Source organism: Humulus lupulus, chromosome 2, assembly GCF_963169125.1.
Source record: "Humulus lupulus chromosome 2, drHumLupu1.1, whole genome shotgun sequence".
In the NCBI taxonomy this organism is placed as follows: domain Eukaryota; kingdom Viridiplantae; phylum Streptophyta; class Magnoliopsida; order Rosales; family Cannabaceae; genus Humulus; species Humulus lupulus.
The window spans coordinates 82,568,056-82,593,153 of record NC_084794.1 but is presented as its reverse complement, the minus strand read 5'-3'; the positions used below and the strand labels follow the sequence as shown (position 1 = coordinate 82,593,153).

Sequence of the window (25,098 nt, the reverse complement as noted above, 5' to 3'; positions counted from 1 at the left end):
CGGCTGTAGCGCCCTGGGTAACCAAGACTGTTACACTGTGTATTTGAAATAGTGCAAGACTTGCTAATCAATTCATTTAAACAAAAGTGTGAATCTAACGACACAAACATGTTAGGTTTAAAAAATTTTGGTTATAAACGAATAATTTTCATTAAAACAAATATTTGGTACATGGGATCCCAAATCAAGGTTTAAATAACGTAATTACAGAATTTCCAAAACAAATAAATAGCCAAGCCACTCTAATGGCAAAATACACATTTTAGGTTCCTGTCCCTGTACAATCCCTTAACCGTGGCAGCCGAGCAGCTGACAATGTACACCTCGCCCCCAGAGCTCTCTAACTCATGGTCATCTCATCTTACCCTTGCCTTTACCTGCACCACATAGCACCCATGAGCCGAGGCCCAGCAAGAAAACATAACATAACCAGTATTAACAGCTAAGCAATTTACAGAGCATACCAAATAATCTACAAGACATTAATCAATTACCCAGCAAGCCATAGCATACATTCAATGCAGCACATCGGTCAATAACCAATGATCTAGTTCCAGATACGCACCACATCATACACAACAATTAACAATAGAATAAATGTCAAGCAACAACTAGGGTTAATGCCTGCAGGCCACACCCTCTATTTAATCCACTGTCTATGGCTCACTTAGGCCAAGCCCAGTGTTATACCCACTGACTCTGGCCAGCTTAATCGAGCTCAGTGATTATAAAGCTGTCCTTAGCTACCAGTGGCCGAGCCGCACCCTGTGTGCAAGTATTGATTTCGGCACCCTTACGCCGTTTATCACATGTCCCAGTGGCATAATACCACCTCATGACATTCATACATTTATAGGGAACTCTTAGTCCCAACATATTCACATGGTTTATCACAGTCATATAACAATGCATACAAATATAGGGAACACTTAGTCCCATCCTATCCACATATACAGGTGCAGTTTTCTTACCTTTAATTCCAAATGCTTTAATTAGGAAAGACGACCCCCGAGCACGATCCTGCCCTGAGCCCAAGCGTACATCTAGTCACAACCATGGTAAAGGATTCCATCATTAATTGTATAAGGGTTTCCAGATAAATTTCTAGCCTTCGGGACCTCAAATTCCACCAAACACGGTAGTGGAATCGATCCCGAGCACCCTAGGTTAAGTTCCCATGCCTTAAAACCCAAAAACACAAATATCCTTAAGGGTCGCGGCTCAAGCCTCCTCATGTCGCAGCATGGCCCCAAACAAAGCTCAACCTCACCTAGAAATAGACACGGGCCGCGGCCGTACATGCCCCATGCCGCGGCCCGCCCTCCTTCTCCAGCACCCATCAGCATCGATGGGCCGCGGCTCACCAAGAACTATGTCGTGGCCCGACCCCTTCTAACCCAGAAAAACTACCATTTTCAACTCTCAAACCTCACTCAAAACCTCTCATAGTCATCCCAATAACATACTCCAATTATCACAAACATTCCTGCATGATTTCAGTAACATAAGCTAGCAAAAATCTAGTCTAGAAACCCATCAAAACACCACTTTAATTTCTGCAACCCACACATACAAGAATCCCAAAACCGGTCAAGAAAACACTGAAATTCAGACATTAGATCATCAATTCAAGCTTACCTTCACTAAAGACTCAATCCTCCAAGAAATTCCTGAGCTAACACCAAAGCTTTCTGCCTTAATTCAACCTTAGTTTCTAGTTAGATTCCTTAGCCTCCACTGAGTTAATCCTCCAAATCTTCCTTTCAATTTCCCTGTGTTTCAAGCTAATCCCCTTAGTTTTCAATAGTTTTCCTTGAGAGAAAAGAAAAGGGAGAGGGGAGGGCCGGTTCCTGATGTTTCCACCAATTTCTAAGTTTTGTCTAACCTATCCTAACTTAATCAAGTCAATCCCAAGGCTCGGGGTACCGAAAACGTCCCCGAGGGCAAAATAGTAAAATTCCCCAGTATTCCCACCTAGGCTTCCTAACCTCAAATATTTCTCCAATTATTTATTTCCATAACCCAATAACCCAAATGACTATCTAATATCCCAAATACCCCATGACTTATCCCGAGTCGAGTATCGGGTCCCGTTGTGACTTTCCCGTTTCTTGCTCCCTAGGATCGCCTCATGCCAAAGTTGCAAACACATATATCCACATAATAATGCGGTCTCAACAATTTACCACAAATAATCACGTTTATGCCCTAACGGGCCAAAATTACAATTATGCCCTTACCAGCCGAACAGGGCCGGCATGCTTATCCAATACTCACAAACATGCATTCTCACACCATTAATTCACATAACCTCCAATTGTGCCCTCCCGGCACACTAATCAAGGCCCTTAAGCCTTATTAGTAATTTTTGGGTCGTTACAACGGCGGATGCTCCAAATGCCCCAATCTGGGCATCCTCCCAGCTGATATATTCTTGTGCTGGACGAATGAAGTCGTCGAGATGTCGGCATCCCCTCCGTTGGAGATCATCCCAAAGAGGGGACCATGCGCGGATGCCATCTTGTAATGCCATCAATTGCTAGCCATCATCGACCCTTTTGGTTCTCGCTGCTTCCTCCTTGAAGCGTTTGATGTAGGCCTTGAGGGTCTCGAAGGGCCATTTCTTTATGTTGGCCAAGGCATTGACCTCAAAGCTTACCTTCTGAACTCCTATGAATTGTCTTCGGAAGGCAAACGGTAACTGATTCCACGATTGAATGGAACCAGGTCGGAGCTTTTTAAACCATTCATCTGCTGGCCCCATCAGGGTGATCAGGAACACAGGACACTTAGGGTCGTCGGAGACATGATGCACCGACATTAACCTATTGAACTTAGACAGGTGGTCTGTGGGATCCCAGCAACCGTCATAGGGCGGTATGGATGGAATTTTGAAGCCTGGTGGTAGAGGGGCCTCAACAATGTGAGGAGCGCATGGCTCCACTTTTTCGTTTTCCGAGTCAGACTCGTGGCCTTGTCGCCTGACCATCCCGAGCATTATTCGCTTCAGACTTTCTAATTCCGCAAGGAGCAGGGCACGATCCCCATTGATGCTTTGAGTCGGGTTATCTCTTCTCCGAGCATTGAGATTATCCTGGAGGTCTGACAAACCTCTCCCAGCGGGCTCGGGTCCTCCTGCCTTATTGCATCTTCAGGCATTGAGGTTGTCTCGCAGGTCAGTCTGTCCTTGAACCACATCGTTACCCTCGAGACGAGCCACTTTGGTCTCTCACCGAGATTCTAATGTCGTGTTCTCAGTTTTGTAGGGCATTCCTCGGGTGGACCCCTAGCGTGTTATTCCTACGGGGCTGGTTAGGTCACAAGGGGACACCAGTTCCAGGGCTTGTGCGGTTCGTATGGGCGTGTTGGGGCGGAACGCCCCGAGCTCCACAAGCACTGGCTGCCTGGTAGTGCCCTCAGGCCCCTGGGCTATTACCTTTGCCAGCCTGTTGAGGAACCTGGTGGCCTTCGGGTTCTTGAAGAGCCCTCTTCTACTTTGTAGCAGGATTATCGTAAGCCTTTCCCTTACCACAATCCTGTAGTGGCATTGGGGTTCCAATTCCTGCTGGGTGCTCGGCGAACACCTTAGTTGGTGGATCTTGCGCCTCTGTAGCCAGGTGCTCGGGAGGCACTCCAGCTGCATTAACAGGAGGCACTCCAACAGGGTGCGCAGGTGGCATGCCAGTTGGGTGCCCAGCTGGTGCACTGCCATTAGGGTCCACTCGCAACCCCTGGGGCTGCAAGAGTGTCCTTCATAGCAAGCACCATCTCCTGTAGGGCGACGATGTTACCTTCTTGTGCATCGATCTTTTGTTGTTGGGTGGCCACCTACTCACGGAGTGTCACCACCTTCGGCGTCTCCTCCGCATCCATGGGTTGAGGATATTCTTCCTTATAGTACCCCTGGTCGATGTTGTCATCTTCGCCGTCGTATTAGGCATATTCGTCGTCATCCTCTACCATCTCAGGTACGTCCTGAGGTGGCTACCGACTGGGTTCCCCTCCTTCAACTCTAGTAGGAGGTAGTATACCATCTGTAATGTTTCTTCGTGTAGTCACCATAGCTGCAAGTGTTCCAAATACTTTCGTCAAGCTCTCAATGAAAGCACCATAATGTTGACTGCCTTTTTCTCTATCAAAATAAAAATGAGAGATTAATGAAACAAGCAATACAAACACAAGGATTTTTACGTGGTTCAGGTTATAAAAGAACCCTAGTCCACGAGTCTCTGGTATTAAGAGGATTGGAAGCTTATGATGGCAAGCTCCAATGGAGTATTCTCAGGTATCGTTTAGATTGCTCTAAGTACAAGGTCTTTTCTCTATAAAGAACCAAACCCTTTACAATGAGACCCCAGCACAATTTATAGAGGCTGGGGTCATTAATACTAATCATTTGTCATTAATATACATTCTTCCCATTATTGGGGGATTAATACCAATTCCATGCATTAGGTTGCATTGAATAGAGACCATGGCCCAAGCAAGATCTGCGAGGCCCACTACAGAAAGGTACTTACTTTATGGGGAACATGCCCCTAGTACTTTCAGAGCATGTTTTACGTATTTTCATGTCAGACGGTGTAGTAGGAGTGCGAATAGTCAAGTCGTACAATCGACAACATTGTAGGCGGATCGCCCAAAAAGGTTGTCAGGTATTCCTCTGATGTTGTTAACCCGCATTGGCTGACACCTGACTTATTCTTTAGATCCTAAGGACAAGTTCCTTGGGCTGGAATATAACTGATGGTAAAAAAACCCATGGATTGCCAAGCAGCTCTCGGGACATAGCCTTTGGAAGACGTTCGTAGCTCTTGGGACATGGCCCTGGGGAGATGTTTGCGTCCTTCCTCTATCAGAGAGGAGTAATCTCCGATTGTAGGACCAACCCCCCGAGGACTGATCCTCGGGGCGTGGCCTCATCAAAAGGAGTACACGTCCTGCCACATGTCCTACTCGGATCGCCACGTGTCGTGCTTGGACGATCACGTGTCCTTGGGTGAAAACACAGACAACAATATTAATATGAATTCAAATATTATAAAATATTATTATAATAATATTTAATACAAGATTATATATTTCATACTTATATTAATATAAATTTAAATACTATAAAATATCATTATGACAATAATATATAATACATAATCTTAATTTTTATTAAAAATTATCATTTATATTTAAAAAAAAGTTATCATATTATATATATTTAAAAAAAACCATAAACAATGTTTTGGTTTAATTTTTCTTTTAATATATTTATGTCATTCTTTTATATATAACTAGATACAAACAACGTGCAATGCACATTTGTTTAGTTTTTTTTATATAATTTATTAATTATATTTATTAAATTTGTATCATTGCCATATAAATTTCAAATAATTATATATAAAAGAATGACATAAACATATTAAATGAAAAATTAAATCAAAACAATGCTTATATTTTTTTTAAAAATATATATATAATATGATAACTTTTTAAATATAAATGATAAATTTTTTAATAAAAATTAAGATTATGTATTATATATTTTTATTATTATAATGATATTTTATAATATTTAAATTTATATTAATATAAGTATTAAATATCTAGTCTTGTATTAAATAATATAATAATAATATTTAAATTCATATTAATATAATTAATAAAAAATTGGATTATATATTATTATCATAATAATATTTTATAACATTTAAATTTATATTAATATAGTTATTAAATATCTAGTCTTGTTATATTATAATAATAATAATAATATTTTAGAACATTTGAATTTAAATTTATATTAATATAATAATAATATTTTATAATATTTGAATTTATATTAATATAATTGATAAATATCTATTTTTAAGTTATTTTTAAAATTATATTCCATTAAATATTTAGAATATTTCGTTAAAATTAACAAAACAAACCATTAAAAGTTTAAAACCAATAATTTCCATTATCTACACACTTATTATATAGAAGAGATATTGTTTATGTTTATTTATGTCATTCTTTTAATATGTTTATGTTTATTATTTGAAATTTGCATGACAATAATACAAATTTAATAAAAATAATTAATAAATTCTATAAATAATATTAAGCAAACGTGTTTTGAAAGTTAATTTGCACGTTGCTTGTATCTAATATCTCTTTAATATAATAAGTGTGTAGATAAATGAAATTCTTGGTTTTAACAGTTTTTTTTTTTCAGTTAACTTTAACGGAATATTCTTATATTTAACGGTAAACATGATTTAAACTTAAATAAAACTAAATAAATAAATAATTAAAAAAATTAAAATATGATATTTTTGAGATATTTTACAATGATAATTATTTAAAAATAATAAAATCATATATTTTATAACTTAAATAAAATTTAATTAAACTTAATATTATATTAAACATATAATATATAATATTTTCTTGTCACTGGAAAATTCAAAAACTAGAACAAATATAAACTTAAACAAAAATAAATAAATAAGTTAATTGAAAATGATATTTTTTAAGATATTTTATGATAATTCAAATAATTAAATCATATTTATTTAAAAATAATGAAGGCATACATCATTTTTTTTTATCTTATAAATTTGTGTGATAGTTTATTTTTTATTATCAAGTGATTGGAGCTCTTTTTCTTCATCAAATTCACCAAAGGACATTATGAGATACATTAAAAACTAAAAATAGTTGATGTATGTATATTACTGTCTACTTAGACTATGACTTTTTCTATTTTTGTTTTATTTCTATTATTAATTTCTTTTTAAATATTATTATATTTTATATATATATATGTCATGTAGCCATGTAAATATATATCTATGTCATTGTGTTTAGAAGTCATATATGTAGAAATTATTGATATAAATAATTATAGAGTTTATACCTTTTTAGACCCTATGTTTTTCCCCATTACCTGTTTGGACCCTGTGTTTTGAAAAATTACTTTTTGGACCCTATGTTTTGTAAAATGGTTAAAATAGAACCCTAAACTCAATTTTGATGAAGAAAAAATTGAATATAACAACACATTTTTTAAGCAGAATGATTTTATTTTTGTTCTGAATTGTTAGTTTGGAAAATTATTTATGATTTTAGTTGAGAAAACATTAACCAAAATTGGGTTTAGGGTTCTATTTTAACCATTTTACAAAATATAGGGTCCAAAAAGTAATTTGTCAAAACACAGGGTCCAAACAGGTAATAGGAAAAAATATAGGGTCCAAAAAGGTACAAACCCATAATTATATATACTATATAAAATTATAGTTAATTCTATTATATATATTTAAAACAAACAGTAAATATTAAAATTATAGACAATGTTTACAATTTTAAAACAAATAGCTTCTACCTAATATATATATATATATATATATATATATAATTTGACAGTTATAAGCCGGCATGGATACATATAAATATGTATAAATTTACATTATAAGGTGATATTGATGTATCAGTAGCTCATTTTGTTATAATTAATACACAATGAGCACTAAATAAACAATAATCAATATCAAATCATGCTTATGAATTTCCATGATCAAACATTTTATTTAGAGCATTAATATAATAATATACGTACCTCCAATTATCGCCTTGATCTCTAATAATCATGTTGATTACACTTCTTTGATCTACACATATAGAGAAAATGAGAGCTTGGGAGTAATGAACACTACTCTATCATTCTCTCTACACCATAGCCACACTCATTCCACATTAATCATCAATCAAGAGCACAACCATTTATATAAGGAACTATGGGCCAATTGGGCTTACATGCCCAATGTGAGAGAATTAGTTGTCTTGGCCCAATGGGCTGACCAAAGACGTTTTAGAGCGTGTCCATGGGCCCCGAACATGTTAATACGTTATGTCCATCCCATTATGGCCCGATGGTAATATCATGCATTACCGATTATATAGTTATCATTACATGCTAATACCGACACTGTGTGAGCAACACTTAATTATGTTAGTTCATATAAAATATTTTAACACATTTTCCTAGCAATAATAAACATTTGTATAGTTGAATCTCAGACGTGGGAAACATTAGTTTTTTGAATACCTGGGCACATGTATTTTGTCTGAAAGATTTTCAATTTTCATGACATAATTTTACTAAGAGATTTTGTTTTTTTTTGGAACTGTTTTCTAGTATTAATTCTGCAGAGATACCCTTTTAAATCATTCTAAAAATAAATTAAACAAACATTTATCAGAATTAACAATTCACTTTAATTTTTATTTCACATCAAGAAAGCAAATTCAAGCATTAGATCCCACAAATAAGGCTATGCATAAAAACCAGGTAGAGGTGTGTGAGGCTATAAATTTATATATATATATATATATGAACCTGACTATTCACAGCTGAATATCTCTTTATATATATATATATATATATTCATTGTATTTATTATGCATTATTTATCTTGACATGAAGAAGAAACAGAATAAAACCCGGATTCTATGGACTCGCTTGATCTCGCTTGATCTACATGGAGAAGAGAAGAAAACTCAGAACTGTGTACTATATTCCCATTATTATATTCATATCAATCAAGTTAATTATGTGATCATTATTTTATGTGGATAATATGGCCTTTTGCACAATTGAAGATCCTATTGAAGATTCTTTTATTGTGAAGGGACTGTTTTGTTGTGAGTAAATGTTTGACAACAACCCAAAACATGTTATTATTATCTATAACCCTTCATCAAGTTTAATTAGTGATAATAATCATGGCAAAAAAAAAACTTGTAGTGATAATATTGTGATGACCTATGCTACCTTTTCTTCTTCTTCTTCTTCTTCTTTTTTTGGTGACCCTCAAGGGTTTTGTTGTCCTTCTATTCTTCTACAACTTTCCTCCCATGGAAAAGTTTCACTTGTCTGTACAAATTTATTTTTTTAATATGAACTTTTCCTGTTAAACGTGATTTATTTTGTTGTTTCTTTTCATATGAGGTTTGAATTTTCCAAATTGTAGCCTAATTGAATGTGACAATGACAAGAGTTTACTTTATCACACTCGTATTGCCATATGTGTTTTTAACACCCACAAGTTTTTTTGAGCTGGAAAGAGCAAGAAGGTTTAGTAAAAAAAGAAATTCAATATCTGGGCGTTCATTAATATTTCTGAATATGAATGATATGTGAAAGAATTGACCATTCAAGTGTGTGGGATCCATATAGAACATAGATATTTTTTTTATAATTAGATGCCAAAAAAGAAAGAAAGAAGTGGTATAGTGCTATATGTACATTTGCCACTAGTGGGAAGTGGTCACCCACTAAAAAAGAAAAGAAATAATATGACAAGTATTTTGGGGTTGCATAAAGCTCCTTGGCTCCTTCTAATATGCATACACTTGTTTTATTTACTCTCATCTCCACATCGAGTTGATGTGAGTGGCTACCCTCACATCCGGTTTTATCTTATCTTCGTTTTTTTAATAGGCAAAGACTTCATATTCGTAAGCAGATCATCTTATACTTATCTAATAATCTTTGGCTGCTCTAATTTTTATTTTTTATTTAAAGCTTCATGTAATTATAAAAAAAAAAGTAGTCGGTTCAACCAAACCATTTAATTAAAGATAGGTATAAATTAGTGAATTATGTTGATACATACTTACATACATACATTGAAAATGTTAGGCCGTGGTGTAGTGTAGTGGTAACTTGTCATCAATCATCAAAAATCGATGTGTCTCATATAGGCAAGCACTACAATATAAAAGAAAAATGGATTCGTGGGGTCCTATGCTTAATTCCCAATTTTATAAGCAAGAAGAAGAAAGAAGGTTTTTGGGTCAGTTGGGTTTATTCAACGAAGTTTGTCACGTTTTTCACCATAATTTTTGTCATCTTTTGGGGGAAGAATGTTCAACTTTCTTAGGGCTGCCCTTATGACTATTTTTATTAAGTGAATCTGATTAGTTTAAGCTTATTTTTATATAATGAATAGCTTTACTCTGTCAAAGACAATGACTCTTTAGCAACTTAATTCTCTGTTTGGGGTCTTATAAAATACTCAACTAATCTTGGAGAATCGATAAGAGCTAGATTTTCAAGAGTAATCTAACTAGAAGAAGAATATGATTCTAATAAGAGTTTCTATTGACAAAAAAAAAGGTGTAATTTTGCTTTAAGAAAATTCAAAGTGATGATTATATTCTTGATGCAATATCATATCTTTGTGTTTATTTCAAAGACGTCCACGAAAATAACTCAACTACCCCATCAGGTAGCTCAACTATAGACTTAAATTTATTTTGGTAATTACACGCGAGTGAGATACATAATACATTTTGAAAACAGAGCAGTTTATGGACTCATTAGTAGAATAGAAGTGAAGGTGAGTCAAATTTCATTTTCATTCAACACATGCGTTTGTATATCATTTCTTGACCTGACCCAACTAAGTATGTATGCATATATATATATATATATACTATATACTTGTAGATATATATTTTAGAGGTTACAGATTATGACATAAGAATTATTAGGTGTACACATAATATTGGTATAGCTTTTACTAAGTTGGTGAGATGAGGTTCTAAGGCTTGTTGTCTCTTGTGAATTAATAACGACAGACATTCATGGAAGAACCTAATCATATTCATAACCTCGTTTCAGCAAAAATTACTTTCCATTTTACTAACTTTTAGGGCATTATAATGAGAACTTATTCAGATAACTAGTAGATTTGTAAAAATAAAAAGAAAAATATGTGGATGGCAATGAACTAGTCAAATCTCTTTCTATATTTAAGTAGACACTTCTTTGTACCAAAAATAATAGAGACATGGGTTGGAAAACTTAGACTGAATAATGAATAAAGCTTATATAATTGTATTGCATGAGTAGTGGGCATATAAAATAATAATAGTAATAATAATAAAAGCCATTTTTTCTTTCCAAGTTATTTTTACAAGCTGACTATGTTAAAAAGGGACTTTCATTTGAGTGCTTATCAGATAGAGTTGAAGTTAGATAATTGTGTCAGTCAGACCCCTCCCAAAAAAAAAAGCAATAATTAAAAGGTTGTGTTCAGAGGTTAACTGTTGGAAGATAAAAGAATTTCAGGAGTCATTGCATGCTTGCTTATATAATACAGAGCATTTTTCCATTCTATAATTTTGTTCTCTTGTTCTTCTTCTTCTTCTTCTTCTTTTTTCTCATTCTCTCCAAGATAGAAAAAAAAATGCTAAGTGGATGTGGTGAAGAAAGATAACCATCTTTCAATATATTCTATTAAGAATCTTTACTAAACAAAGCAGCAATAGCAGCAAGGGACACCAAACCAAAACCAAAATCAAAACCCTCGATTATTGAAAGATCAACAACACCTTCTCTCTCTTACCTATATCAGAATAATCTATTCTCCAACTCCAATTCTAATAAACAGCTCTTTTCTGGAACATCCACTATTTCAGTATTCTTTTTTGTGTTTTCGTGTTTGTATTTGGTTTGTCTGCATTGGTGGGTCGTGAACTACTTTTCTACTCATAAAAATAAGAATAAAATAATCATTTTTTAGAAAGAAAAAAAAAAAAGATAAGTCCTTTGTCAAAACTGCCTTTTTTTTTCCTGAACACTTGATATAACTGGGGAGGGTGTTCTTCATCTGGGTCATCTTCAAACTTCTCCAAAATGGTTTTCCTTGATTATTAGTTAGCCAACCATGGATCTGGAGAGTGTGATCGGTATCCATCCCATCAAGGTAAAACATGCACCGCTCTCTGTCTGTTTCACGTCCCTCTAAAGTTCACAACGCTCTTATCAATTATTTTCTATTTGCAGAAGGATTCATGGAAAACAGTACTAACTTTGGCATATCAGAGCTTGGGAGTTGTCTATGGAGATTTAAGTACTTCCCCTTTGTACGTTTACAAAAGCACTTTCGCTGAGGACATTCAACACTCGGATACTAATGAAGAAATTTATGGGGTTCTCTCTTTTGTGTTCTGGACACTGACTCTTATACCACTGGTGAAATATGTGTTTATTGTGCTTAGAGCTAATGACAATGGCGAAGGTGGGACTTTTGCTCTCTACTCTTTGCTTTGCCGCCATGCCCGAGTTAGCTCCTTGCCCAATTGCCAGGAGGCTGACCAAGAGCTTTCTGAGTACACCAAAGATGGGGTCGTCTCTCCTGCTAAGACTGCTGCTGGTTTGACTCTGAAATCGACATTGGAGAAGTATAGAGTGTTGCAGACGGTCTTGCTGGTTCTGGCTCTGATTGGGACTTGTATGGTTATTGGGGATGGTGTTCTCACACCTGCAATATCAGGTATTGTTTATTTCAAGGTTTTGAATTATGAAATTTTAATGTAATTAACTGTAATTGAATCAATTTGGCTCTCTTTTTCCTCACCCCAGTATTCTCAGCTGTTTCGGGTCTAGAGCTTTCCATGCATAAAGAACAGCATCGCTGTAAGTATATATTTTATTTTTCTGTACTCTAAATCCAATGTATATTTATATATTCAAATGGGTGGACATGAATTTTCAAAAGTTTTTGTTTCTGGGTTTCGTGATTAAAAGATGAGCAATTATAAGTTTAGTCTAATTTTTATTAAAACAAGTATTAGTCAAGATATAATAGAATGGTATTACTGTAGCTATGTTTCAATTAAGAGGTTCTTAAAGCATAATTAGGATTTAGGTATGCTAATCTCGCTTTAATGTCAAGAAGTTAGAGCTTGAATGTGTGATTGAAACAAATAATAAAATAAAATAAATGAAAGAGGTTTTCTTCTTTAATTTGATATGCACAGACGTGACCTTAGTGCACGAACAGGGATTACCTAAATTTTTAACAAGTGCATGCACTGTTGTGGGTCCCTTTGCTAATATATAATTAAGATTAATTACCCACTCTAATCAATGTCTAATCATCATCAAGCCATATTTGTATATTAGTTTTTGATAACATACACACTACTTTATAGGTAATAATAATAAAAGAAGGATACAAAATGTAGCCTAAGGAAAATATATAATACAAGTCATTGAGGGTGTAACATAAAGTTGTGTATTTTGTAAAGTTAATATCATTGCTTTAAGTAGAGGAAAACGTCATTTACTTTGGATAAGACTAATACTAAATAATATAATGTATAATTTATAGAATGATCTTGAACAAACATATTATTTATCCCATTTTAATGATGATCTAGTGACCATCTATATATGATATAACAGCTATATAAGTATGTATAATCATCATAATCTTGGTCAATTTATAGAGTCATAGCTTTAAGTTTCCAAAGAGGCATGCATAATCATGATTTCATGTCATTCATGTTATTGGCCAAAACATCACTATCATCCTTGTTCGCCATCACTGTTTCAGTCATATCATCAGTTTCACTATTATCATACACAAGATTTTTTTACCGTTAAAAACATATTTTTGGCTTTAGTCCCTACCTCTGAATATCTTATAATTCATAGGAGAACACAAATTTTAATAGCATTTGTATCTCTTACAATTCAATCAAAACGTTTTTCACAATTACTAGTGGGGGGAATGTACAGCAGTACAGCTTAGTTGCTGGCTTTTGCCATAGTGGACAATCTATTTTTCCACTGACTTATCATGGTGACAAGAAAGAACTAGTCTTATCAACTAAACTTTGGCAGCCATTATCAGATTACAGAGTTAAGAATCATAACAATTCTGGCCATCAAAACAAAGAGATGATAGCTTTCTATGTTTATGCTTTATTATGAACCTCATGTACTTTGAAGAGAGAAGCTTCAATTCTTACCGTTCAATAAGCACATCAGTCATTACTTCTGTCTTTTACTCTAGTGGGCAATGTGTTTGTACTCCACTGATTCATCGTGGAGACAAGAATTTTTTTCGTATCAACTGGACCTGACCAGCCATTATGAACCTTGAATGTTTGATTAATTTCTTTGCTTATGCATTGTCAAGAAACCCTTGTACTATAAAAAGCAAAGGAGTTTCATTTCTTACTTTTCCTCTTTAGCTGTTTTTAACTGACTAACTGAACTGAATTACAAGCGAATCTTTTGGCTTAGATTTTATGTACCATTATTATGCTTGAGTCTGCCGTTAGAAAACTGGTATGCTTGTAGGAAACTAGATACTGCAATGTCAGAGCTGATAATATTAAGACTGAACATTGATTCTATTCCTTTGAATATCCTGATAGGACATATATTCATAAAGCATATGACAAATTTCTCATCAGTTTCTCCTATCACTTAATAACACTGTCACATCTTAGAGAATTAGTTTTAAGGGAAGTTCCCTTGAATTCTTTCTGGCCTTCTCTGCCATTGTAATAAAGAAAGGAAGGGGATTCCTGTCAACTTCTTAATCTCGATTTGTTTATTTTTACAGATGTTGAAGTCCCAGTTGCTTGTGCCATACTAATATTCTTGTTTGCCTTACAACATTATGGGACCCATCGAGTTGGATTTCTGTTTGCGCCAATTGTAATTACATGGCTTTTGTGCATCAGTGCCATTGGCGTGTATAATATCATTCATTGGAATCCCCATGTCTACCAAGCACTATCTCCATACTACATGTACAAATTTTTAAAGAAGACACAAAGAGGAGGTTGGATGTCATTGGGTGGAATATTGTTGTGTATAACAGGTACTAGAGTATGTATTTGAACTGTATTTACCATTCATTTTTACCTAAACTTTATTTCTCTCTTCCTCTCTAATATCACCCTTTTTCTTTGGCAGGATCGGAAGCCATGTTTGCTGATCTGGGACATTTCTCACAACTTTCAATCCAGGTACATAGACCATAATCTGACATTTCAATTTTTGTAAGCTATTCTTGCTTAATTTTCTTTGATAGCTTATGTCATGAATCTTGTCAAGGTTTTACTGGTTTTGCTTGCTATTATATACTAAAAGAATATTAGTTGCTGAAAACTTCCAGAGGGGTTATTAATAGTGCTGGAATATACTATATATGAACTTGGCTCCTTTCGAGAAAATACCAATTTGGACCATCAAGCCTTTCTGCTAAAAATATGCATTCTTGTTTTTGTAAATGGTTGATGGATCATATTGGTCTACGAAATTTGCTCTCCTCTAGTAGATATTGCAGCAAATCCTCTAACAAAAATATGCATTCCGCAGATTGCTTTTACATTTGTGGTTTACCCTTCCTTGATTCTAGCATACATGGGACAAGCTGCTTATCTTTCCATGCATCATGATTTAGAAACTGATTACCGGATTGGTTTCTATGTATCTGTTCCTGGTAGGTGCCTACTTTTTTATATTTATAAAGTACTTGACTTAACATCGAAATGGAATTTAATTAACTAATAAATGCTGAAATCTCAGAGAAAATAAGGTGGCCTGTACTGGCTATAGCCATTCTGGCGGCAGTGGTGGGAAGCCAAGCTGTAATCACTGGGACTTTTTCGATAATAAAACAGTGTTCAGCCTTGGGCTGCTTTCCAAAGGTGAAAATAGTCCACACATCGTCTAAAGTACATGGCCAGATTTACATTCCGGAGATAAACTGGACTCTAATGTTATTATGCTTGAGCGTGACTATTGGTTTTAGAGACACAAAACGCATGGGCAATGCATCAGGTAACTATACTTATGTCAAAATATGGTTCTTTGCAATGCAAGGCATGCTAATACATAGAAGTTTATTCTTTTTAATTACTTGATATCTTTTGTTTACAAAACATTTCTTTTACCTCATCATACAGGTCTTGCAGTTATTACTGTCATGCTGGTAACAACCTGCCTGATGTCTCTAGTTATGGTCTTGTGCTGGCACAAAAGTATCTTCCTGGCCATTTGCTTTATTTTCTTCTTTGGATCCATTGAAGCACTCTACTTCTCAGCATCTCTGATCAAGTTTCGGGAAGGAGCCTGGGTCCCAGTTGCACTCTCACTCATCTTCCTCATTGTCATGTATGTTTGGCACTATGGAACACAGAAAAAGTACGAGTCTGATGTTCAAAATAAGGTCTCCATCAACTGGCTTCTTGGTCTGGGCCCAAATTTAGGGATAGTTAGAGTAAGGGGAATAGGCCTAATACATACTGAGCTGGTGTCTGGTATCCCAGCAGTATTTTCTCACTTTGTGACCAACCTCCCAGCTTTCCACCAGGTTGTTGTATTCCTCTGTGTCAAGTCTGTTCCAGTTCCTCATGTTAGACCTGAAGAAAGGTTCCTAGTGGGAAGAGTTGGTCCAAAGGAGTACCGACTGTACAGATGCATAGCACGCTATGGTTACCATGACATACACAAGGATGACTTAGAATTCGAAAAGGATCTTGTTCGAAGCATTGCCGAATTTATCCGGTCAGAGAGACCAGAATGTGACATGAGATCAGAAGAGTTAGAAAGTGATGAGAAAATGACAGTTGTTGGAACTGCATCATCTAACTTAAAAGGCATTAGACTTTCAGAAGATGGAGGAGATTCTTCGGGGAAGGCGGGGACATCAGAGTTGCAGGAGATAAGGTCTCCAAAGAGGGTGAGGAAGAGAGTAAGGTTTGTGCTGCCAGAGAGTCCAAGGATTGACAGGGAAACTCAAAAGGAGTTGCAGGAACTGATGGAAGCTAGGGAAGCAGGAATGGCATTTATATTAGGACATTCCTATGTGAGAGCAAAGAGTGGATCCGGTTTCATGAAAAGATTAGTGATCAATATTGGTTATGATTTCTTGAGAAGAAATTTTAGGGGACCAAGCTATGCTTTAAGCTTCCCCCACGCATCAACTCTTGAAGTGGGAATGGTCTACCATGTGTAAACTCAGTATATATATAGCTTTTTCTGCCTGATGGCTTATATTTTTGTCTATCTCTCTCTCTCTCTTTGGGAAGTTTTGCTGCTGAAGTCATATTATTGTATATGGTGAATATGAATACATGATAGATGAAAATGCATTTTGTATTACTGTATGTATCTGTATGCTGCCCCCTGCACAGCAAATCCATAGAAGAAGAGCTCATAGTTCTGGTTTTTGCTTCTTATTGTCTGAGATTAATGGACAAATCGATCAACACTGCCCATATAAGATTGTCCCAACAAAATCTTCTTTAATCCCAGTAAAACAATTAGAATGTTAATGCTGCCGAATATATGATATACTTTTTACTAATAGTATTTGTCGAAGTATCCATTACACACGTATATATAGATTTAAATACATTGAGAAAACAAAACAACTAACTCCTATTTTCTAGGAACGAAACTCTCTAACTAAAGCTGACTGATTAATTCATTTGAATAATGCAACAATTAACATAGTCATTTAATTAATTTCCCTTAAAAACTAACTCTAGACTGTAATAGTCTTGGCCCATTTTAACCTGTTACATCACAAATAAGGCCTTATATTATATATGAAACTTTAAGGTTAGTTCAATCAAGTATTGGAACTTTGTTTATTGGTTTTTTTTTTTTTTTTTTGATGGAAAATAAGAATATATTGCAAAAAAACCAGCAAGATTACAAACCAAGCTCAAAGAGCCAAACATAAACAGTTACATCTGAGTAATAGCCTCTAAGAACGCCACCTCACAGGTCCTAACTTTCAGCTTAGGCAACCTGGCTAGTCTAGATCTAATACTGGACTTAATCAACTGAATTACAGGACCAATAGCCAAAGATCTCAACTGAAACACACAGAGGTTCCTATTTCTCCAAACCATGTACACAGCAGCTGCCAATGCAGCAGCCAACACCTGATGCTTCAGACTTTTCAGCTTCCCACATAGGGATGGCAAAAAAAACCGGCGGATCGGGGCGGGTCGGAGCCCCGACCCGACGGAGCGCCCCTGATCCGAATATAACCGAGGCAATAACGGAGCGGGTCGAGATCCGATCCGACCCGCTAGCAATTGAAGCGGGTCGGATCACGACCCGACCCGATTGTTGTTGTTTTTTTGTTTTTGTAATAATTTAAAGAAAAAACTAATTACTACCACTATTTATGGTGATCAATGATCCAAATATATATATATATATATGTATATATATATAAATAAGACAGTATATTTAAGAGGGATAGAAGAGAAAATTGATGTTTTGCTTTGAAGTATAGTAATTTTTTTATTTATTTTAGTATGCAAGACCATTTATAAAAAAATTTAGGTAGCTCATTTATGTCTAGTATGAGAGAATTTGTTGCTATTTATTTTTATATTGTAACATATTTTAAAAAATTAGTCTTTATTTTATTAAAGAAAAATAAAATAAAATAAAATAAAAAATCTTACCGGGTCGGGTCTGACCCGCTCCATCACATCCGGGGCGGGTCTGACCCGACCCGCATCAAATGCCTTAACGGGGCGGGGCGGGTCGAGGCATAAGCTTAGCGGATCGGGTCGGATCCGGGGCGGGGCGGGGCCGACCCGCCCCATTTACATCCCTATTCCCACACATCCAGGTACACCAATTAGCATAAGTAATCGGCCAGATATCCCTGCCCAACCAATCCAACAAATGAGCCCTGAGCTGTTGAGAAAAGGGACAGGCAAAAAACAAGTGGGCATGAGATTCCTGCTCCAATTCACAAACAGGACACAGTAAAGAAGGCAGCTCCAAGTTACACTGATGCAACTTATCCCGAGTAAGAAGATGGCCGAGAGAAGCTTGCCACATGATGAATCTATGCTTCGGGACTGCCATAGAGCACCAAACCACATCAGCGAATTCAACTCTTTTCCTGTTAAGTAAATTGTAATACAGCACCTTCAAACAGAGTTTGTCACCCTTCACAGCCGCAGCTAAGCTGATATCAGAGAAGACTGACCTCAATTTCACTAGTCTCCTCCAATACCAACTAACATCTTGAGGAATAGAATAAGACCAGAAATCTTGACCCTTTAGATAGATTGAGTCCACCCATTTTACCCAAAGAATGTCTTGCTTACTAGAAACAGCCCAAACAAACTTAGCTAGGAGAACAGTGTTCCAAGAACTGCCCTCCTTAAAGCCAAGACCACCCATACACTTCGGAAGACAAACTTGACTCCAAGCAGTGAAGTGTAATTTACTGCGGTTAACATTGCCTTCCTTAACTCCCCAAAGAAAATTTCTACATAAACGATCTATCTCCTTAGTAACACTCTTAGGGAGCATAAAAATGCTCATCCAAAATGATCTCAAGCTCAAAAGCACTGTATTAACCAGTTGAGCCCTCCCTGCAAATGAGAGATGACGGCTGGCCCAAGTTTGAAGCTTTTGCTAAATCTTAGTAATTATGATAGCACAATCTCCAGCCCTCCACTTAGTTGTTCGAAGAGGAACCCCTAAGTATTTGAGAGGAAACTTCCCTTCAGTGAACTGAATCTTCCCTAGCAATTTTTGAGTCTCTCTATCATCCAAACCCCCAAAAAACACATGCGATTTCTGTAAATTAGCAGACAAACCCGAAGCCATACAGAATTCAGTGAAACTATCCCTCAAAATCTGAACAGAATTAGAAACTCCCTTACAAAAAATAACCAGATCATCAGCAAAACACAGATTGACTAGCTTAAGAGATTTGCATTTCGGGTGGAATCTGAACCTCTTATCCAAAGAAGCCTGACTTAACATCCTAGTACAGTACTCATAGCTAAAACAAACAATAACGGAGATAATGGATCCCCTTGTCTAAGACCTTTTTTGCCTCTAAACTCCCCTTGGATTCTACCGTTCATAAGAATCAAATAGACAGGATCCTTCAAACACGCCATAATCCACTTAATAAACTTGCTAGGAAAACAATACTCGGAAAGAATGGTTTCCATAAAATCCTAATCAAGCATGTCATAAGCTTTACTCAAGTCGATTTTCATCACACATCTAGGGGAAGCATTTTTCCTATTATAACCCTTTATAATATCCTGAAGAATAAGGATATTATGCGCCAACAATCTATTTTTGACAAAAGCTCCTTGGTTTTGATGGACTAAACTAGGCAGAACAGTGGCCAACCTCCCACAGAGAATTTTTGAAATACACTTGTATATAGCATTGCAACAAGCTATAGGCCTAAAATCTACTGCCTTAGTTGGTGTCTCAACTTTAGGAACCAAGCAAATGGTAGCCTTATTAACTTCCTCTGACAAAACACCACTCTCAAAGAATTCGAAAACAGCCTCTGAAATTTCAGCTTCTAAGCTGCCCCACATAGCTTTAAAAAAAACCAGAACCGAACCCATCCGGCCCCGGACTTTTAGAGCTTATGCTAAATAAGGCATCCTTCACTTCCTTCTTTGTGAATGGTCTAACAAGCTTAACTTGCTGCTCTAGGGATAAACAATGACCAAGCCTGAAATAAGAGGACTGAACTGGAACTGAAGCATTACTACTACTGCCCATAATTTTTTGAAAATGGTGAACAAAATGCGTCACAACATCTTCAAAGTTCTCAATTAATTCACCTGAATCCGAAACCACTGAAGTAATGCAATTATTGGCTCTCCTTTGCTTTAAACACGCATGAAAGTAAGTCGTGTTATCATCCCCATTTCGCAGCCAATCAATCTTGCTTTTTTGTCTCAAAAAGCTGTCATAAGCTTTAGAATGATAAGCAAGACACGCACCAGCCAGAGCTTCCTCCCTTTGCAACTCAGTCGAGTGGGGATTTCTTTGAAGCAATCCTTGAGCATTTTGAAACTTCTCCTTCGCCAGATTGTAATGCATAGCCACATCACCCACAACGAGTTTATTGAACTTGCTTAGAACAACCTTAAGTCTACTCAATTTTCTGACAATACGCACCAGCCCTCTTCCTTTAATAGGCTTATTCCAGCTCTGTAAAACAGTGTCTTTAAAACTCCTATGCTCAGTCCACATATTAAAAAATCTAAAAGGCTTAAGACCACTGTTAATAGCAGCTCCCATTTTGATGATACAGTAGCAATGATCAGAAAGAAGGTCCCAATTAAACAAAGCTTCAGCTTGAGGGAACAAATCCAGCCATTCTTCGTTTTTAAACACTCTATCCAGTTTAGAGTAGATTCTATTATCATTTTCTTGATTGTTAGTCCAAGTAAAATGAGACCCTTTGGAACGCAGCTCATCAACTAACCCCAAAGCCCTCCAATTTCGAGCATCCTCCAACTCAACAGCAGTGATAATACAACCACCCACTCTATCATTACCCTAAAAAACAGCATTGAAATCCCCTGCCACAACCCAAGGTTTAACAGGGAAACTTAACCCAGCAAGATCACTCCATAGAGGAAATCTACCCTCTATGGTGTTCCTTCCATAAACAAAAGTAACACAGAATACTTTACTAGAACTAATCCCTTTAACATATATGTGAACAAATTGGTCACTCTCCATTAGGATCTCAACAGTCACCACCTGAGGCAGCCACAAAACCAGAATACGACCCTCCGAATTAGTACCCGAGTAGTAGTTCCACCCTTTAAAAGAAGCACTCATCATTTTCCCAATTTTATCACCATAAAGTTTGGTCTCCAAAAAAGCTCCAAGACCAATCTTATTCACAAAACAGAATTTACTCAGAGAAACCTGTTTCTCCCTTTTATTAATGCCTCTAACATTCCAACTAAGTAAGTTGTGACTCTCCATCAAACAAACTTGTTGAAGCTAATCCCAAGTTTGTGACCTCCATTACCTTATCCTGCAAAACACCATAAGAGTTTCTCAGGTTGCTCTGAATCTTCCTATTAACCTTCTTAAGACCACCTCCTCTTTTAGGAGCACTCCATTCCAGCTTGTCTGTCACATTAACATTTCTATCAGGAGCAACATCAATGTGATCTGCATTCCTAACTTGAGCCTGAGACTGAGATATCCTCTGACCTGCATCTAAATCCTTATCATCTAAATCCTTCGTGACAGCAACCTTTTCTCCACTAGTAACATTCTTTTCTTCTGAAACTGGTTGTTGTTCCGTGTTACCTTGTTTAGTCTCAACTATTCCAGTATGGCCTTTCTGCCTCCAAACCTCAATAGACTTCCTTTTACACACACTAACTGTATGACCAAACACCTTGCACCCACTGCACTGAGTCGGGAGCCACTCAAACTCCAGCGGCTGTTCCATTAATTGCCCTTTCTCATTAAGGAACTGAATAGATTTAGGGAGAGCCTCAGCGATCTCAATTTCAACTAACACTCTAGCAAATTGCATCATCGACCTTTCCTTAGTAACTTTGTCTACCAGAAGTGGGTTTCCTATTGTGCTCACAAGAGCACTTAAGCATTTCGTACCCCAATATTGCAAACCCAGTCCTGGCAATCTAATCCAAATAGGGACAGTTTTCACAGCCTCAAGAGTATCCAAATCAGCTGACCAAGGCTTCACTATCACTGGTTTTCTATCAAAGTGCATAACCCCAGCTTCTAAAAACAAATCTCTTGTGGCATCATCACGGAACTTAACGAGTGTAAGACCAGAATTAAGCCTAGCAATTCTCTCAATCCCTAGTTTACCCCAAATCCTTTTAACAAATCCCTCAAAAACTGCGAATGGTGGGTTAGCCCCAAGCACCATACAAACTACAGCTGAGTTCCAGAAAGAAGTCTCAACCTGAATCTCATCCAAATCAACCTGGGCAATCCGAATGCCTTCCTTAATAATTGGCTCCTCAAAAGTAAGTTTGGCCCCTCCCTGATTAGGCAGCAAGGAACGAAACTGGGACCACTTATCTTTAGCCTGGCTCAAAAAATCATCCTCATCAACACCCTTATCCTTCCCAATCGCTCCAGACCCCAAAACACCAGACGAATCCCTTTCAGAATCTAAAGCATCTTGCAAACCAAAATCTGGGAAATCCACCATCGAGTCTTTGAACTCATCATCTATATCCTCTGGTGCATCATAATCCTTCGCAATTCTACTATCCTCACTCGTCTCTTGTACCACCGGAGAAGCGATCACCGTCGAAACTGAAGCAGGCTTTTGGCTGTTCTTCTTGCATCTCGCCATGGAGAAACCAGAGCTCAGCGTCGGGCCTTTTCTTTCTTTATTGGTTTTGAAGCTATTATTATATGTGGGAAATTTCATATTATATGAATAATAACTTAGTGAAATTTTTTAATATGTCTGTTACTGTCCCTAACATTCAAACACCCAATTTGCTGCAATACGAAGAAGACCCAATAAAGAAAGTTATGTTGGCATATATGATAATTTTAATTTTTTAGACAAAAAAACCCCTAACATTCAAACACTCATTTTCTCTCTCAATCCGAACTCTCTCTCTCTCTCTAAGATCTCTCATGTTAGATTATTATTTGAGGGCATTTTAGTCTTTTCTTAATTATTGTTATTTTATATCTTTTGCCTTATATAAAAGGTTTGGCTAATTAGTTTTGTAACCTAGAACTATTTTCTGTCTATTTTGCAATACACTCTAGCCTCTATTTTTCTCTCATCATCATTTTGCTATCTCTATTTGAGTTTTATGGATTGTATTTTTGCATAATTATCATGGCATTAGAGCTAGGTTTATGGAATTGAATTTCTTAAGCGTAACCATAGCTTTCGCAGATCCAACTTCGCAATGAGTTGGCTAGGGGGTTGCAGGAGGGCAGCGCGCCACCTGCCCGGGGTTCGAGGCGGAGCCCCGAAATTTTTTATTTGGCAGCTTGGGTCTTCTTCGTATTGCAGCAAATTGGGTCGGAGCATCTTTGCAGCAACTCGGTATGTGATTTTCGTGTTCGTTCTGAAATTTTTAGGGTTTTGTCAAATTGCAGAATTTAGGAACTTTTGTCTGAGATAGCATTTGGAAGTTTGTTCTTTGTTTCTGAAATGGCAAGTAATAGAGATGATTCCCTTCAATCCATTAGTGTGATGTTAGATGGAAAGAATTATTCTTATTAGAACTATGTTATGAAAACAAAAATTGAAAGGGAAAAAGATGTGGGATTATGTTTCTAGAACTTTAGTTAAACCAACAAATGACAAAGCTGATTATGCAACTTTGCTAAAAAATTGGGAAGTGGATAATTAAAAAATGATTACTTGGATAAACAACTCTATATAACACTCAATAGGTACCCAACTAGCCAAGTATGAAACAGTGAAGGAAGTTTGGGACCATCTTGCAAGGTTGTACACTCAGTCTAACTTTACAAAGCAATATCAATTAGAATCAGATATTAGAGCTCTTGAACAGAAAGATATGAGTATTCAAGAGCTCTATTCAGTTATGACAGATCTATGGGATCAATTGGCCCTTACTGAATCTGCAGAGTTACAAGCTTTTGCACCATATATTGCTCGTAGGGAGGAACAACGATTGGTCAAGTTTTATGGCACTTCATGATGACTTTGAGGGACTTCGTGGCTCTAATTTGCATCGTTCTCCACTTCCTTCGGTTGATTCAGTAGTCAGTGAACTGTTGGCAGATGAAATTCGTCTTAAGTCTCAAGTAGAAAAAGGCATCCTCCCAGCACCCAGTCCCTCTGTTTTGGTAGTTCCTCCTAGACATTTTACTCACCATGAGAATAAACCTCACACAAAGGTTGGAGTTGATGAATGCAACTTTTGCAAACAAAAAGGTCACTGGAAGGCTCAGTGTCCTAAATTAGTAAATCGTGCACCTCGACAATAGAGACATCAACTCAGACCTCCTCAATTCGGTAATCAACTGCCTCATTATTGTAGCCAACCACAGTTTGGCAACCACTCACAACCTCGACCATACCTTCCTTTGCAATTTAATGTCGCTGCTACTGTACCTCCATCTGACTCGTATGATTTTGGGGCCTCATCTTCCAATCCTGCCCTTGTTTCTTTCTCAGAACAGTTTCAGAAGTTTCTTACCATGCAGCAACATGCCATGTCTGCCTCTTCTTCGGTAGGTCAGCCCCCCACTAGCACTTCAAGTATGACCTCCTCTACATGGATTTTAGATTCTGAAGCCTCGCACCATATGCCTCCACATTCGAAATCTTTTGTTTCTTTGTGTCATGCATCATCTGTGCTTGTCATGATTGTTGATGGTACTCCTATGCCATTAGCAGGTGTTGGTTCTGTTGTCAGCCATCATTTATCACTTCCTAATGTTTACCATATTCCTAAGCTTTTCACTAAATCTTGTATCTGTTGGTC

The 25,098-nt window shown here is 36.6% G+C and overlaps 2 protein-coding genes across 2 annotated transcripts; one reads left to right on the top strand and one right to left on the bottom strand.

Annotated features, from left to right (window-relative positions):
• Nucleotides 1–11,014: 11,014 nt before the first annotated feature.
• On the top strand, nucleotides 11,015–16,968 carry LOC133818122 (potassium transporter 8-like). Its single transcript, XM_062250832.1, has 8 exons — nucleotides 11,015–11,759; nucleotides 11,840–12,329; nucleotides 12,419–12,472; nucleotides 14,415–14,675; nucleotides 14,771–14,823; nucleotides 15,176–15,299; nucleotides 15,386–15,640; nucleotides 15,766–16,968. The coding sequence occupies exons 1-8, from the start codon at nucleotides 11,721–11,723 to the stop codon at nucleotides 16,815–16,817; spliced, it is 2,328 nt and encodes a 775-aa protein (XP_062106816.1). The 5' UTR covers nucleotides 11,015–11,720; the 3' UTR covers nucleotides 16,818–16,968.
• A 3,226-nt stretch (nucleotides 16,969–20,194) lies between these two features.
• LOC133814469 (uncharacterized) lies at nucleotides 20,195–22,967 on the bottom strand. Its single transcript, XM_062247424.1, has 3 exons — nucleotides 21,651–22,967; nucleotides 21,299–21,511; nucleotides 20,195–21,166 (listed from the first exon to the last, which is right to left on the bottom strand). Exons 1-3 carry the CDS (start codon nucleotides 22,965–22,967, stop codon nucleotides 20,195–20,197), a joined length of 2,502 nt encoding a protein of 833 aa, XP_062103408.1.
• Between the last annotated feature and the right edge of the window lie 2,131 nt (nucleotides 22,968–25,098).

Coding starts and splice junctions, on each gene's coding strand:
- LOC133814469 (XM_062247424.1), bottom strand. CDS start 22,967: ATGGCGAGATGCAAGAAGAACAGCCAAAAGCCTGCTTCAGTTTCGACG. Junction 21,512..21,650: donor ATGGTGTTTTGCAGGATAAG/GTAATGGAGGTC, acceptor TTTGTGAATAAG/ATTGGTCTTGGAGCTTTTTT. Junction 21,167..21,298: donor AAGGGATTAGTTCTAGTAAA/GTATTCTGTGTT, acceptor GCTGTTTTTTAG/GGTAATGATAGAGTGGGTGG.
- LOC133818122 (XM_062250832.1), top strand. CDS start 11,721: ATGGATCTGGAGAGTGTGATCGGTATCCATCCCATCAAG. Junction 11,760..11,839: donor TCGGTATCCATCCCATCAAG/GTAAAACATGCA, acceptor TTCTATTTGCAG/AAGGATTCATGGAAAACAGT. Junction 12,473..14,414: donor GCATAAAGAACAGCATCGCT/GTAAGTATATAT, acceptor TTATTTTTACAG/ATGTTGAAGTCCCAGTTGCT.